At 42.8% G+C, this 16,819-nt stretch overlaps 1 protein-coding gene across 1 annotated transcript in view; it reads right to left on the bottom strand.

The window, feature by feature from the left end:
- Nucleotides 1-16,819, bottom strand: part of UGGT2 (UDP-glucose glycoprotein glucosyltransferase 2) — a 399,382-nt gene that overhangs the window by 298,465 nt on the left and 84,098 nt on the right. The window contains exon 8 of the mRNA XM_073664152.1: nucleotides 15,243-15,343. Within this exon, the coding sequence (XP_073520253.1) occupies nucleotides 15,243-15,343 (101 nt within the window). The remainder of the gene's footprint in view (nucleotides 1-15,242; nucleotides 15,344-16,819) is intronic.

Consider the following 16,819-nt stretch of genomic DNA (forward strand, 5'->3'; position numbering starts at 1 on the left):
CTGTGCAATCATCTATGCAAGCATTCAGCTTTCTGATCATCATTGCTGACCGCTAGTTAACCATTTCCATTGTTTGCTATAAGCATAATTCATCTGCTACATTGGTGCTATTCACACTAAAACAATGTGTAATCTTTTCTCCAGCCAAGTATCCAGTTTATCTGTATTTCACTTGTGCCTGTTAACTATTTCAATAGAGAGGAGATGATGAAAAGCTGCATTCACCGTTTATGTAAAAATAAGAGTCCTTTATTTCATATTCAAATAAAATTAAAAAAAAATCGCATACACAATGAACTTGGTCCTACAGGAAATTAAGTCTCCGACTGTATGCGTAATGGAGCCTAAGCGTAGAGGATTCAAAGTGAGGTGTTGGCTACAAAAAGAACAAGACCCACATTGGAAATTACCCTTGGGTATGGATTTTGTAAGCCAGTTCTTAGAATCAGTTTTTAATCGGTATTTGCTAATCACATCACCAATGTTGTGACATCTATTATATGAGATAATGGGTTTATTTGAAGCAACATTACACAAATCCTTATCATTTTCGATCATGTGCCAATTATTATAAATGGCTTTTTTAATAATCTCATCCATGGAGCCGTGTTTAAAATTAAAAAATTATAAAACTAAAAACTAATTATAAAACTAAATGGTTTTATGATATGGCTGATAACATGTTTTTGCATTGCATCCAGAAACATAACAAATGTTATCCGGAACAAAATCAGGTCTATGGAACACCTACCAGTAACACAGGAAGTCTGAGGAAGACATTAAGGTCCATTTAGACAGGCATCATCTTCATAGAAAGCACACCGGTGTGAACAGGAGATGTGCTGCCAATAAGATGACATTCTATGCGCACAGGACAAGCCTACTAAAATTGTCCTGTGTGTGCAGAATGTTCGCCGGCGTGTATAAAAAGGCCGTTAAACAACTGGCAATGGGAAGTCGTTCACTGACCATGGTCAAAATGTCTAAATGTGCCCTAACTCACTTACTGCTGCAATTTTGGCTCCTGAGCTCTGTCTGCTCCTTGCAAAAAGAAATATTTGCTCTTGCTAGCGTAAAAAAAACAGCAAACAAAAAAAACCCCACTAAACAAAACACAGTTTTGTAATTGTGAGAATTTGTGGTTACCATAGCAACACTAGACTGCAGTGTACTTTAGGGACACATATACTTATCTTCCCGGACACTCAGGGAGATGTTTTATGCAGACTGAAGCGACAATTCTAGTAAGTGCCATTAAAGTCACCAAGGATTGACAAATACTGCCAGAATAGTCTAATAAAGAATAATGCCCATAATATTTTAATGACATAAAATCAGACAAAAATACCTAAAACAAAGAAAAATAGGACTTCAAAAAGGGTCTGAAAAGCGATCTACAAGGAAAAAACAACATACTGTACAGCGATGGGTAGAAATATTAGTCCTAGGTGACATTTTAAGAGCCCCTACACTGATCAATTTACTCTCTGGACAGAGCAGAGCAGAAATCACAAGGCAAAGAGCTTAACAGAGCTAAGAAATCAGAGTAAGGGTATGTGCACGTGTTAAGTATTTGCTGCAGACATTTCAGCATCAAAAACCTGTCTCTTGGCAGGGAAATGGCTGCAAAAAACACGCATGTTTTCACCGAGTTTTTGATGTATTTTTTCCCATTCATTAGAATTAGATAAAGTCACTGCAAAACCTCTGAAAGAATTGATAACACTTCACAGTTTCTCAGTGCACAGTGACAGTTCACTCAGTTGTTGGCTCTGATGAGAAGTGACAAGCCGTCAAGAGAGCACTGTCAGTGGGAATTATAAGGACGTCACTTGCGAGGGCAAAACTGGTCTATACTAACCGGGTTTACAATGTGCACTGACATTGTTCCAGGGTTCAAGAGCCATGTAGCTCGAAACGCGTATGGACTGATTTCTGTTATACACACCACCCCTCTTCATTGCTTTGTTGCCTGAGATGCCCAATTTTTCAGCAATTTTATTTTTAAAGGATTTTCAATAAAGATTTTGTGAATTTTTAATTACTCCGGTGTGTTGAGCTGGTTCCGACTCTAATTTCCGCACTGAGAGTGTGCTTTCTTGCCGGCTCGTCACTTCGCAAGGGAGCGAACTCACATTGTACACTAAGAAGAATATTGCACAGGGACAAGGTCCTACTGAGCATGTGTCGGAATTGACAACCAATGCATGCTCAGTACAGCAGGGACTAGCCAGGCCCCTGAAACAGACAAAACTGACGATGCTTCATTTCAGGGAGGGGACAGAGGCTGCAGCAGTAACCTCAGTCTCTGCCACTCTAATAATGACTCATTTAAGTATCCCAAGCAAGCATTGGGTCTCTCAAACAAATCAAACAGGAATTAGGTAAAAAAATATAAAGCAGTTATATAGTGTATAGTGAGGAAGCACTAGGGACTTTTATAGGTCAGGTCGTTCCGGATGCGGCGATACCAAATATGTGTACTTTTATTGTTTTTTTTCATAATAATATTTATTTATGGGTACAGCATATTTTTATTTTTTGAGGATTTTTTAATTTTTTAAAAAATATTTTTTACATTTTTTTTTCCACTTTCTTACACTGTTTTTTACTTTTACACTTTGTCCCACTAATGGACTTTCATTTTTTGCAGGCTGATTGGCTGTATAGAGTAGGGATGCAGCAGCATCCCCTATGCTATGCAGGCTGTCAGCCCTGCAGACACAACTTAGTGCACGATTTATCTAACTTGCTGATGTCTGGTAACCCGGATTTCGTCATGACGACATCAGGTCACCATGGCAACGATGGGAACCCCGCGCACAAAGCGTGGGATCCCGATCTAAGGTAAGAAGGGGGATCTTACCGCAGCCTGCCTCGGAAGAACTGTGATCGAGTTTGATCGCTGCTTTTCGGGGGTTAATATGCGCTCTTGGCACATAATACTGGGTGTCAGCTGTGAGAATCAGCTGACACCCGGCGGCGATCGCCCGTACAGCTTCTGTGCGGCGCGATCACATTGTGCATAATAGTATGTACCTGGTCCATAAGGCCCAGGGCACAGGGACGTACCATTACTGACAATGTCAGTAAGGGGTTAATGTAATTCTATGAGAGCCTTGTGCAGAGTCTCAGACTTACATTAAAGGGGTATTTCCATGAACAAAGTTAATTTTAATCAATAGATCTTAGAATAATAATAACTTCCACAAATTTGATGTGTTTAAATAAAATGTCCCTGTGCTGAGATAATCTTCTAAATGTGCCCCTGCTGTGTACTGTGTAATGGCTGTGTCTGACCGTACAGGAACATGGTCTGATCATACCACAGCTGCCGGGTATAGGAGGAAGTAAAAGAGTATACAGACAGGACAGCATGGGATCACAAATAATTCTTTCTTGGAGGTAAAACATTTTTTAAAAACAGGTAGTGAAATGCTTTATTTCACAAATAGAATCAGCTGTGATCCCCTGCTGTAATTTCTGTATACTCTTCTGCGTCCTCCCCTGCCCAGGAGCTGTGGTATGATCAGACCATGTTCATGTACTGTCAGACACAGCCATTACACAGGACATTTATAAGATTATCTCAGGACAGGAATATTTTTTTTAAACACATCCAATTGTAGAAATTATTATTCCAAGTTGTATTGATTAAAATCAACTTTAAAATGAACTTTGTTAGTGGGAAAACCCCTGAAAGCGACATATGTAAACCCCTGTGTGAGCCGGCTGGTCACAGCTGCAGTCAACTGCAGGAGAAGGATCAGAGCAGCACTGGAAATGGAAGAAGACAACGACCAGTATCTATTTTAATCCAGAGCCCCTCATCTAGCCAAATCAGATCTCATACTTTGCACTGACGAGGGCCATAGCCCAAAACACCATGTCTGTAAATTGAGATGCTGATTTGGCTATTATCCTAAGTCATATTGCACGACTTGTTAAAAGGGTAGATTGTGACTTGTAAAATTGCTGCTTCCAATAGGTGGTGCTACAGAGTTCAAGTCCTCTTTCTCTCTGAAGAGGCAATTTGCACATTTGAATGCATACACTGAACTTACATTACTTAGAACTAAGAAATGCTGAAAAATATCATAACTATTGGAGTGGTACTTCAACTAGAAATGCTAAAAGAATGTTGCATGTGTATGCGCCATACATTATTTGTTCATAATATCAGAATATATAGCACATTTTATCTTCACATTAAACAAATTGCTTTGCTTTTGTTAAGTATTTTCAGAGTATTGAGAACATTTAGCCATAGAAAGTAAGTAAATGGCTATAAACAATCAGTGATGGAGAAGCTGATCTACATTAGGCAGAACTTTGCATACCGTGGTGGAATTTCTGAAAGACCATTACAGATACATTAGTCACATCTATGTAGCACGGTATGAAACTTGTTTTAAAGGGGATTCTCCATGTCACGGGTTTACCAAGGCAGACAGGAGTCAGAAGACAGCAGCGTCTGAGTTCACATACTCCTGCATTGAATAGAAGCACTTCTCCCTGTTATTAAATGGTGCTAGTTTCTTTCAGCAGTGCAAGAGTTAATCTGTTCAGCTTTGAGTCTCTGTAGCTTCTATTTGGAAGTTCTCAGCTGTGCAGCATCAGCCACTCCCCTCTTCTATATAGTCTCTGCTCTGGCTATCTGGGATTGCCAGTGTTATGTCTTGTACAGCCTGGTGAGGAGTGGAGGATTCGGTGTTTGGTTGAGGCATTTAAGGAGAGTATTTCTGTGACAGTAGCGTGGAGTTTTGGTTGTGCGCATAGTCCCATCCTCTTCTATTTTTGTTTACCTTCCTAATCCCTTTGGTGTTTCCCGCTGTTGTCAGTGAGTGCATATTTTGTGTGTTTGGTATTTTCATTTGTCCTTGTACATCTGGTTTGTTTATATACATACTCTATTCCTCCCGACTTCCATGAGTGGGGGGGGACAGATAAGGGCTGATTCAGGAGAACAGCAAGGTACGTGGCCACAGCATCTTTGCCATATGAAGTAACCTGGGGAACAGGGATAGATATGACGCACCTGTGTTAGGGACAGGGTAGGAGCCCTTGGTCCCAGGTTGTCAGACAACAGCAATGTGACGCTCTGGCTCTAGCTAATTAAGATGTAATATCAGTCATAGACACTACTGTAAGGGTAAGGGAGTAAGATCCTCACCAATCTGATATTAGTCTATACTATGGGTATGGTATCAACTTTATAGCACTTGGAACCACTTTAAAAGCATAACTTTATTGCTTTTGGATATTATTTAAAAAAAAAAAAGACAAGCTTTGTAACGGCTTACATCTGACTGCCTCTGAGAACAGCTGAACAGTAGAAGGTGCCTGGTGGTTTATCTTGGCACTCCCAACGATCAGCTGTTACCATCGTAGGCGGCAGCCAATCCTTTGCAGAACTACACAACACAGCTTTGTAAACAGCTTAGTGGCTGCTGGCTGGTACTACAGATTCCCTCCTATTTAAAGGAACAAGAACTTATCACAGGGCTGTGGAGTTTGTAAGCCAAACCTCCAACTCCTCAATGTCCCCGACTCCCGACTCCACCTCCACAGCACTGCCTCACGACTGAGCATGTACATAAAGTGCAGCACAGATTAATCTCAACTAAAAGCCTAGATCAGTGATGGCGAACCTTTCAGAGACCGAGTGCCAAAACTGCAACCTAAAACCCACTTATTTATCTCAATGTGCCAACGCGGCAATTTAACCTGAATACTGAGGTTTTAGTTTGAAAAAACAATTCATACAACATCTTTTTTTCTCTTAAATGAAAAACAATAACAGAACTTTCAATGATAGAAACAACGTTTTCGTAAAAAGGTAAAAAGTTTGCATTTGGCATGCTTCTCAGAAAAGTCATAGGTACTCTTCGGAAAGCACTGTGTTATGGGTGCTGCCAGGAAGGCACTGTTATGGGTAATCTAATCTTCAGAAGGCACTGTGTGCTGACTCCTTGGATCCAGCCAAGTCACTCTGGTGGTCTCCAGCTAGATAAGGAACAATAGTGTCTCATTCTTTGGCCACTTGACTACGGAGGCCTGTAACATGACATCAGCAGAAGCACATATGATGATGTTTTGTTCCAGTCAACTGAGGTCTTAGTGGTTAGGTGACCAAAGAATGGATGTCATTACTTCCTGTCCTGCTAGAGACCACTAAAGCAGCTTGTGCTAAACCAGGTGTGGGGAACCTTTTTTCTGCCAAGGGCTATTTGGATAAATATAACTTAGTTCAGGGGCCATTGTAATTATCAATTAGAACCCGCGGCAGTACAGAAACATCACCAGAACCACCAGCAGTATAGAAATACATCAGTAGAACCCCCATCAGTACAGACATGTCTCTCCCGATCCACCGGAACAGAAATACATCACCAGAACCACCAGCAGAACAGAAATACATCACCAGAACCACCAGCCAAACAGAAATAGATCACCAGAACCACCAGCAGTACCGAAATACATCACCAGAACCAACAGTACATGGTACATCAATTGTAATTTCCTGTCAGCCCCATATACATTTGTATCACATGAATCTACAACTCCCAGTATGTCCTTAACAATGGTAAGAAGATGCTGGGAGTTGTTATCAGTCATTATCAGACTGTGGACCATACAGGGACCACAGAACCGATGAGACACAGGCAGGATCACACAAACATTTACATCCAGGTACCTTATAGATGACGTATCTTATTGGAGTTGTTCTCTTTCTTTTCTTCATCTTGTCTGCTCCCCATACTGTGTCCGCACCCATCCCCTCCCTTGCTCCCCATACTGTGTCCACACCCATCCCCTCCCTTGCTCCCCATACTGTGTCCACACCCATTGTGGCGGAGTGTGAGACAGAGCAGGCACAGACAGCAGGCCGATGAAAAATCCCACAACCTTTATTGGGACTAGGAGAATATAACACCAAACGTAGCAGTAGTTCCTTAGGGTCAGTAACACAGAAAGGGACAAATCCGCGGGCACCACCCGGTAATCCAACGCCAGGTACAATGCAAAACAGTCTCAGACTAATTCCTCAAATCCAGCAGGGTGGCAAGACATCACAATCCCACATGGCAACTGATCTCCAATGTCCAATAGTCCAACGGATCTCCAATAGTCCATACACGGCACTAGGATTTGGCCTCAGCACAGGTTCTAGCCCTTCACATAGCACAGCATCAACTAACTAACCAAACATGTGGCTTAGCGCTTTACATCCCTTGGGATCGGTCCTCTGGTTGGGCAGAGATACTCACACCCCACCCCCTTAAACAATTGCTACAGGTAACTCAAAGAATGAAGAATCTTCTAGAACGCCAGTCTCCAGCTGGTCTGCAGACTTGTGTATTTAAGGGAAGCCACCTACAGAGAGGAAGAAAGACACTCATGCCCCCACTAGATGCAGGACAGAAAATGCTAATGCAGGACTAATTACAGTATAGTCTATGAAAACAGGATGAGGAGGGTGCACTCTGTCATAACCCCTTCCCCTCTCAATTTGTGTACAGACTAGTGACCTCAACAGGTCGCTTGTCAAGTACACGAAGACATGGCAGCCGGGACTCATGTCCCCTCCTGTCTGGACAATCCATCAGCATTTTGGTGTTGGTTCTCTTTTGCATATCATACAATACAGTTACAGGGCTGAAGGTCCGGGCTCCATTTCGCATCCTCTTTGACTTAAACTCTGCTTCCTGCACCCACAAATCGGCACAGTAGATCTCCCACATCATTTCCTAGGACAATATCTGCAGGCAGGCCACTCATCACCCCAACCACACATTGCCTGACCCCAAAGCCAAAGTCCAGTTCTATATTTGCTTTTGTGATATTCCTCCATTGGCCTCCAGCTAATTCAATGGTAATCCCAGGTCCTTGGTGTATTGCCTCCGGCCGAACCACTCTGGATCAGCTGTGGTGAGAAATGCCCCAGAGTCACAAAACCCAAGAACTCTCTGACCGTCCAGCATGCCCTTTTGTAAATGCTTTCTTTGATTATTAGAGGAACTCATGGCTGTGGCCCGCACCCCATAAACCCCTAATGGTCGAACATGGGTGTCTGAGTCATTAGGCAAGTCAACTTGATATGATATTTGGCTTTAAATAATTTATAGGCCGATTTGGTGTAGGGTTATTCCTCAATTGACCATGAGGTCAGGTATCTTACAGATGCCCAGGCTGCCCACATTGGTAACATCTACGCTGTGTCACACTCCTTCCCATTTGCATTCTGGGGAAGGAGGTAAGGGAACCAGGAGGTTGATATTTCTGTGAAGGTACATAAGGTGGTTGTTGGGGTTGAGGACGATTCCTCCACTTGGTAGCTGGGCATGTGGCCTGCAGATGCCCGGGATGCCCACAGCCATAACACCTGCGCTCTACTACATTCTCTCCTTGTCACATTCCATAGGATGAGGTAGGACTAGCTGGAAGGTGATTCAAATGGGTATTAACATGAGGTAGCGGTTTAGTTGGACAGCAAACCTTGGGGACTGAAGTGTTGGTAGTTTTTTCTCCATCCACCAGCAGCTTTTTCCACTGAGGATTGATGGTGAGAACCTCATCAGCTAAAGCGGCAGCTTGTTCTACTGTCGTGGGTTTTCTTTCACACACCCATTCCCTGATCTCAGCGGGGCATTTGACAAAGAACTGTTCTTTTAGGATAACGTGGAGAATGGTCTCCCAAGTTAAGGCACCCTCTCCTTCTAGCCAGCGATGACACACCTGTTTGATCCTATGGGCATACATTTTAAAAGAGCCTTCCCAATTACAGGCTAAAGAGCGGAAATGAGTTTTGTAAGTGTCTGGAGTTACCGCATAATGTTCCAGGATGGTGTCCTTAGTATCCTTATATTCACGGTTCCACCGATGGTCCATAGCTCGATACGATTCCGCAGCTCCACCCTCTAAGAGCCCCACCAGATGCCTGACCCGCTCCATTTCTGGAATGTCCATTAACTGACATTGGTGCTCAAAGTCTTGGAAGAATCCCTGAATGTCCCCAGAAGCCTCATTAAACGGCTTAAAGTCCTTCTTGGAGTTTCCCTCATGTTGGGTGTGGTGGTTAATGTCTGCCTGGGGTTTCTAGCTGCTTCCATAGTGAGCTGCCTTTCATGGGTTCTTCGAATGGCCTCCCGTTTATCTTCTATGGTGGCTTCACCCCCAAGCAATGCCATCTCCTCTTCATACCACACAACCCACTGACTTTTCCGGGCATTTACCTCCAGAATCTGTCTTTCCTCCAATTGATCTGGGAATCCATCTTCATTGCCATCTTGAAGGCTGGCTCCTTCCAACGCCTCAATCAGTTGCTCTTTGGACAGTCCTTTGTAACTGACCCCTAATTCATGGGCCTTTGTTTGTAGATTCCCCACAGTCCAATTCCTATATCCGGAGGTTCTGGCTCCATTTGTTGTTGGGCCCTGTTATCCATTCCTTCTGCTCTGATCCCTCCGCTGCCAACCAGTTTGTGATGGGATGTGAGACAGAGCAGGCACAGACAGCAGGCCGATGAACAATCCCACAACCTTTATTGGGACTAGGAGAATATGACACCAAACGTAGTTGTAGTTACTTAGGGTCAGTAACACAGAAAGGGACAAATCCGCGGGCACCACCCGGTATTCCAACGCCAGGTACAATGCAACAACAGTCTCAGACTAATTCCTCAAATCCAGCAGGGTGGCAAGACATCACAATCCCACATGGCAACTGATCTCCAATGTCCAATAGTCCAACGGATCTCCAATAGTCCATACACGGCACTAGGATCGAGCCTCAGTACAGGTCCTAGCCCTTCAAACAGCACAGCATCAACTAACTAACCAAACATGTGGCTTAGCGATTTACATCCCTTGGGATCAGCCCTCTGGTTGGGCAGAGATACTCACAACCCACCCCTTTAAACATTTGCTACAGGTAACTCAAAGAATGAAGAATATTCTAGAACTCCAGTCTCCAGATGATCTGCAGACTTGTGTATTTAAGGGAAGCCACCTACAGAGAGGAACAAAGACACTCATGCCCCCACTAGATGCAGGACAGAAAATGCTAATGCAGGCCTGATTACAGCATAGTCTATGAAAACAGGCTGAGGGGGATGCACTCTGTAACATCCATCCCCTCCCTCTCCATACTTTTCTCTCAAATTTCTGCCTCCCCCTTGCTCCACATACTGTGTCCGCACCCACCCCCTCTCATACTTTTTCCCCATACATGCCTCCCACCCCAGCTCCACATACTGTGTCTGCACCCAACCCTTCCTCGCTCCCCAAACTGTGCCCTCAAATTTCTCCACCCCTTCGCTCCCCAGATTTCGAAGTGCAACCCACCAGAAAAAGGACTTGTGTGCACATACCCTTAGGACACGTTCAGTATTGGGTCAGTATTTTACCTGAGCATTTGTAAGCCAAAACCAGGAGTGGGTGATAAATGCAGAAGTGGTGACGTGTTTTATTATACTTTCCCTCTGATTGCTCCACTCGTGATTTTGGCTTACAAATACTGATGTAAAACACTGACCAAATACTGAACGTGTGAATGTGGCTTTAGGCTGGTTTGAGACATCTGTCTGTGATGTCCGGACCAGCATGCGGATCTCCCAGCCTGATTCAACACCCTTATGCATGCGTACGAGGTGGTTGAGTTTGGGTCAGGAGACCTGCACTCAGATCTTCAAAGTCAATATCTGAAACCAGCCATAGACATTAGTAAATGTGCCTTATTGCCTATAGCAACCAATCACAGTGCAGCTTTCATTCTTCAAAAAACTGCAATGGTAATATGAAAGCTGTACTGTGATTGGTTGCTATGGACAACGTGAGCAGTTTTCATTTAGACCGAGACCACTGATTATGGACAGAATTGCAGTCAGATACCCGAATCCCATTAATTTAACTGTGTTATTCCTAATATTGTGAGCCGTGCATTATAGATACAAGGCAGCTGAATTGTCTAAGTTCGCAGCTAGGGAAGGTCTGTGATGTGACACACATAACAGTATGTATGGTAGGTCATCAGCACAAGGCTCAGGTAGGAAAACACAGCAGCGCTTCGGCGAAGCTCCAGAAGGACAGGAAGGAGACTCACCTCAGCCTCTCCGCAAATGAAGCTCCTGCTCTGCCATGCCTCATAAAGCAGTGCTCCTAGAAGACTACATGACCCAGCAAGTGATGTCAGCAGCGTGATCACATGACCTGTGGCAGTTAGGGTTTCAATTGTACTCGCGAAAGACGTGAGTGCAACTGATTGCTGGGAGCCGGCGTGCTGCACCTTCTATGTGCCGGCTGCCAGCTTGACAGCCGACTGAAAGAACAGCCAACTCCCAGAAAAGGTCATAGTGCTGGGGCAACGGAATGCGTGCCGACAGAGTGGACGGCTCAGAGTCCCACCTCTGGCACGCATGCTACAGGTTCGCCATCACTGGCCTAGATCCTTAGATCAGGAACACAACAGACATTTATAGGACATTTTGTAACTTTTCCAAATTCTTATGAAAACATTTACAGCACATCCAGCATTGAACTACTGTACCAATTTATTATATATTTTAGGAGTTGGAGTCGGTCCATTTTATACCGACTACAACTCCACCAAAATGGACACAGACTCCAACTCCACAGCCCTGCTTATCAAATTGGTGTGGGTCCAACACATGGTACCCTTACCAATCAGCTATTAACAGTTCCAGTACAGGCTAGATGTGATGTAAGGAGTTACAGCACAGCTCCTATTCAAATACAGCAGCATACAGCAAGTGAATAGGAGCAGATCTGTAGTGCCTGAGTAGCTCTGTAATGGTATGTGCACAAATTCAGTATTTGCAGCAGAAAAACATAGCATAAAACACATGCATTTTTGATGTGTATTTTTTTTTGCATGAGTTTTTCCCATTCATTAGTATGGGTGAAATATGCAGCAAAAATCAGAAAGAGTTGATGTGCTGCAGTTTTAAAAGGAAAAAATAAATGTGTGAATGAGACTTCATGAGTCTCATTCACTTTGCAGGTACTAGGAAATCCTTCAGGTTTTGTGACCAATTTGTGCTTAAAAAACGCAATAAAAACTAGACAAATCTGCAACGTGGGCATAAACCCTAACTGTTCTCAGTGGCAGGGCTGAGAACAGTTCATTGTGGGGGTGATTGGTGTAGCCCTCCACTGATATCTTTGCAGTGGAAGAAACTTTTAAGACGAACTGTAAAATAGTTTTACTGTTTAGATTCACTGCAGAACTTTAAAAGTTTTCTAGGATGTGATAAACCTTACAATGAAAAAAAAAAAACACAGACAGTTTCCACTGACACAAATATCCTAAAATATCCTAAATCTTAATGTGTACAGCAATCTTAAAAAGGGGGAGCTGTCAAAGTGACAGGGTGTGCATACAGCCGCTGCTCACTGTATACTGAGCCATAACGGTAGCCGCACCAGGCTCACCTGAGTGAAAGCTGATGGCTCCCAGGTGAAATAAAGGAAACGGTCTCCCAGTAGCTGCACTTTTAATATAGTGGCTGAACAGCACTGGAATGCTATTAACCCCGTAAAGACCCTGGTATTTTCAGTTTTTGCATTTTCGTTTTTTGCTCCCCTTGTTCCCAGAGCCATAGCGTTTTTATTTTTTGGTCGTGTGATGGCTTATTTTTTGCGGGACGAGTTGTACTTTTGAACGTCATCACTGGTTTTACCATATTGTGTACGGGAAAATGGGAAAAAAATTCCAAGTGCGGTGAAATTGAAAAACAAGTGCAATACCACAATGTTTTTTTTTTTTTTTTTACCTCGTTCACTGAATGCTAAAACTGACCTACCATTCTTATTCTCCAGGTCATTACGAGTTTGTAGATACCAAACATGTATAGGTTCTTTTTTATTTAAGTGGTGAAAAAAAAATCCAAAGTTTGCTAAAAAAAAAATGGTGCCATTTTCCAAGACCTGTAGCGTCTCAATTTTTGAGGATCTGGGGCTTGGTGAGGGCTTATTTTTTGCGCGCCGAGCTGAAGTTTTTACTGATACCATTTTGGGGTAGATCCGATGTTTTGATCGCCCGTTATGGCATTTTATTGCAATGTTGCGGCGACAAAAAAACGTAATTCTGGGGTTTAGAATTTTTTTCTCGTTACGCCGTTTTGATAGATCGGGCGATTCTGAACACGGCAATACCAAATATGTGTATGTGTTTTTTTTTTCTTATTTTATTTTGAATGGGACGAAAGGGGGTGATTTAAACTTTTATATTTTTTTTATATTTTTAAAAACATTTCTTTTACACTTTTTGCTTGCTTCTATAGTCTCCATAGGAGACTAGAAGCAGCAACTGTCCGATCGCCTCTGCTACATAGAGGTGATGAGCAGATCACCTCTATGTAGCAGAAATGCTCCTGTGCTATGAGCGCCAACCACTAGGTGGCGCTCATAGCGATCAGTACATGACAACCACTGGAGTCTGCTGCAGACCCAGGGTTGTCATGCCCACCCATCAGTGACCCGCGATCACGTGACGGGGTCACCGATGGTCGGGGTAAGTGATGAGCTTCCGGCGCGGCGCTGTTAAATGCCGCTGTCAGAGATTGACAGCGGCATTTAACATGTTAACAGACGCGGCTATTGCGGGCACATGTCAGCTGTATAAATCAGCTGACATGTGCCCGGTTCAGTGTGGGCTCAGCGCCGGAGCCCGTGCTGAGCAGGGGGTGACAGCCTGGTGCGTACTATTACGCCCCAGGCTGTAAAGGGGTTAAAAGGGAATCTGTCACCAGGCTTTTGCTACCTCATCTGAAAGCAGCATAATGTAGAGAAAGAGACCCCGATTCCAACATTGTGTCATTTAGTTTACTGGGTGCAGCAGTTGTGATACAATCAGAGTTTTTAGATATAGCTATGCAGCAGAGCTGAGAAATCTAACCCTACCCACACCATAGATTTCAGTGTATATTGTCTATTAACAGTAAGTTGCTATCGGTGCTGGGACAGTGGTTGGACCAGGATGCACATGGGCACCTAGTCCGGCAGTGATAATATCCTGCTGATAAAAATCACACCTTGTATTGAAACAACAGCACACAGCCTGATAAGTGACAAATCACTGACATCAGTGGCTCAGCCCTACCTCATGCTTCCCTCAGATTACATACCAAAACCTGATGATAGATTCCCTTAAACCTGCAGATTAACTCTATACCTGCAGTTTAGTATAATTTGGGGACATGACAGGTTCTCATTAACAGAGCATGTGTGTTTTTTAAGAACAAGATTACAACACCACCGATTTGCTCGGTATGAAATTGATGTTTTATTCACATCTTTATAGATTTTTTCAAGCAAGTCAGTCCGTTGTCTCAAAAGATAAATAGAACAGCAGCACTCACCATATCCATTGGCTAAATGTCCTTTATTTCATGTAGAATTGGACGTCAGGTACAACAGTGTTTCATAACACTGAACGGACCTGAACAGCACAGCTCCAGCTTCCTTTCTAGATTGGACCCGTAGAAGCATCAGAGACGCGAAATGTCCGTCGTCCACTTGTCTCTCCCCGAATGTCTCCCCTGCTTTTATGAAACAGCGTTGCACCTGATGTCCAATTCTACGGATATGGTGAGTGCTGCTGTTCTATTTATCTTCTAACTTTGCCCAGATGTTGTGTTTAAGCATTGCACCACCCGACTTATCCTAAACAGCTGCAGGTTTGGAACTTTGTAAAATTCACACACTGGTGCCTAGAGATTTTTCTACATTTCCTTGCATTGCCGTTGTCTCAAAACATAGCTGGTGAGAACTGCAGGTCAGCTTCTTTTCTCTTAAATAGGAGACGAGTTGTGGCACGCAGCTACTGCACATCTATGGAGCTGTGCTGTTCAGCTCCGTTCAGCGTTTACGTCCGGCTGCTCCGGATTTAAGAAGTTTCTGTGTGGGATTTGCCGGGTGTCAAACACTAACCGATCTGATCTTCAGGACCTATCCTGTGGATAGGTCATCACTATTATATTTTGGGAAAAAACTCTGCAATAATGTACCAAGAAACCCCAGTATTGCTATGATCTTCTTCTGAGTTCTGCATTTTGCAAGACTAGCACCTTGGGTGATCTCTGGCATTATGGCCAACATATGCCCATACACAAACATTTTGACAGAAACAAGAAATAGAGCCAAGAGTTATTAGAGGCTTGTTGCAATATTTTCTATACATTTACAGTACCAGCAATCTTTAGATGAAGACACAGAACTTACCTTGCAACTCCCAGACTTTTAATGGCACCATCTCATTAGTGCTTTCAATAAGATGTTTTCGGAATTCAACCAAATTGTCTTTGAGATCAGGGTACATTTGTCTTGAAAAACAAAAAGAAACGAAAGGCTTTAAATACAAGTTACCATACCGATGGGATCACTAGACCACATTATCAGTTTCCAATTGACAACAATCCAAAAATGGATAAGAATTATTGCCACTATAAAAGTTTGAAATGTAATGCAAAACTCGTCTTCTTAATTTACATGTCTCATTAAAGGTAGTTTCACAAACTGCAGAGTTAGCTGCAAATATTTCTGAGGCAGAAAATCAGTAATATTTATTTAAATACAGTAATTTCCGATTCATCTGAACAATTGCAAGAGAATCTGCAGCATGTGAACGATGCTTTTAAACAATATGCAAGACTAGAACCCCTGGCTAGTGAATCAGTGCAATTTACCATTCTTTTAGAGTAGTGTAATACAGTAAATGATTAAAGGCTGAAATAACAGAATATATGTTCATTTTCTGTCTTATAATTTGAACCTTGAAGACTTAAAAGTATAGTGTCCTAAGAAAATTATATTTTGTTTAATAAGGTTTTTGTATTATTTTACATTTTTTTGGGTGATGTTATATTTATTTTTTTATATCAAAACCTTTATAAAAAAAAAAATTAGTAATCTTGCAAATTTCACACTGGTCACTGGGCTATTTTAGACTCATCGGGGCTGATTCAAGACTGCAAACTCGCGCTATGACGTTCTTGGTAGAGTACATGGTGCTAAATGCATTAAGAGGTGCACCTCGGGGCCTTTAGTAAGTGGTGTGCCCCTCCTTACGCGGTGCCAGAAATGCACTGGAGTAGAATTTTTGGGTTAGTAAATGATTTGATGTATTTGATAAGGGGGGTAGCCACAACCCAGTCCAGAAATCTCCTGCAAGTATGCAGTGTTTTTTTTCACCTCTTGAGGTTAAATTATATAAATAAGCAATATAATTCCTGTATTTTATGTAGACGCATTCTCATAATCATGTAATAATACATTGGCCTCCATTTTGGTATTGAATTACACAGTACCTGATCTGCTTAAACTGTTATCTGGGCTGAAACTAAAGGTCTGCAGTCAATGTAAGTGACTGCAGACTTCCAAAACTCGACAGTGTACAATGCACGATTCCCCTGTATTTATAGCACAAGTGGTCAATCATGTGACTGCATGTATGCAATTTGCGTACCTGTGATCCCATGCAGACTAGACTCTTCTGCTTCCCTCAATGCTCTATTGAGAGTAGCAGTTGAGACTAAGTGGACACATGACCGCAAGAGTGCAAATTGCATACATAAGGTCACATGACTGCCCACTCACACTGCAAATAAAGGGGATCTGGACAATTCTCACATTGCACACAGTCCCGATTTGGCAGCCTGTAGTGATGAGGGAGCATGTTCTGTTAACCCTTTCGGCGAGCATGATCGGGTGCTCGCCGAGTATTTGCGGCGTGCTCGAATGTTATGTTTGAGTCACTCCGTGTGCATGATTTGCGACTGTTTGACCGCTTTAATACATGT

Source organism: Phyllobates terribilis, unplaced genomic scaffold (genome assembly GCF_046119375.1).
Source record: "Phyllobates terribilis strain yellow unplaced genomic scaffold, ASM4611937v1 Scaffold_2__4_contigs__length_985480577, whole genome shotgun sequence".
Classification (NCBI taxonomy): Eukaryota; Metazoa; Chordata; class Amphibia; order Anura; family Dendrobatidae; genus Phyllobates; species Phyllobates terribilis.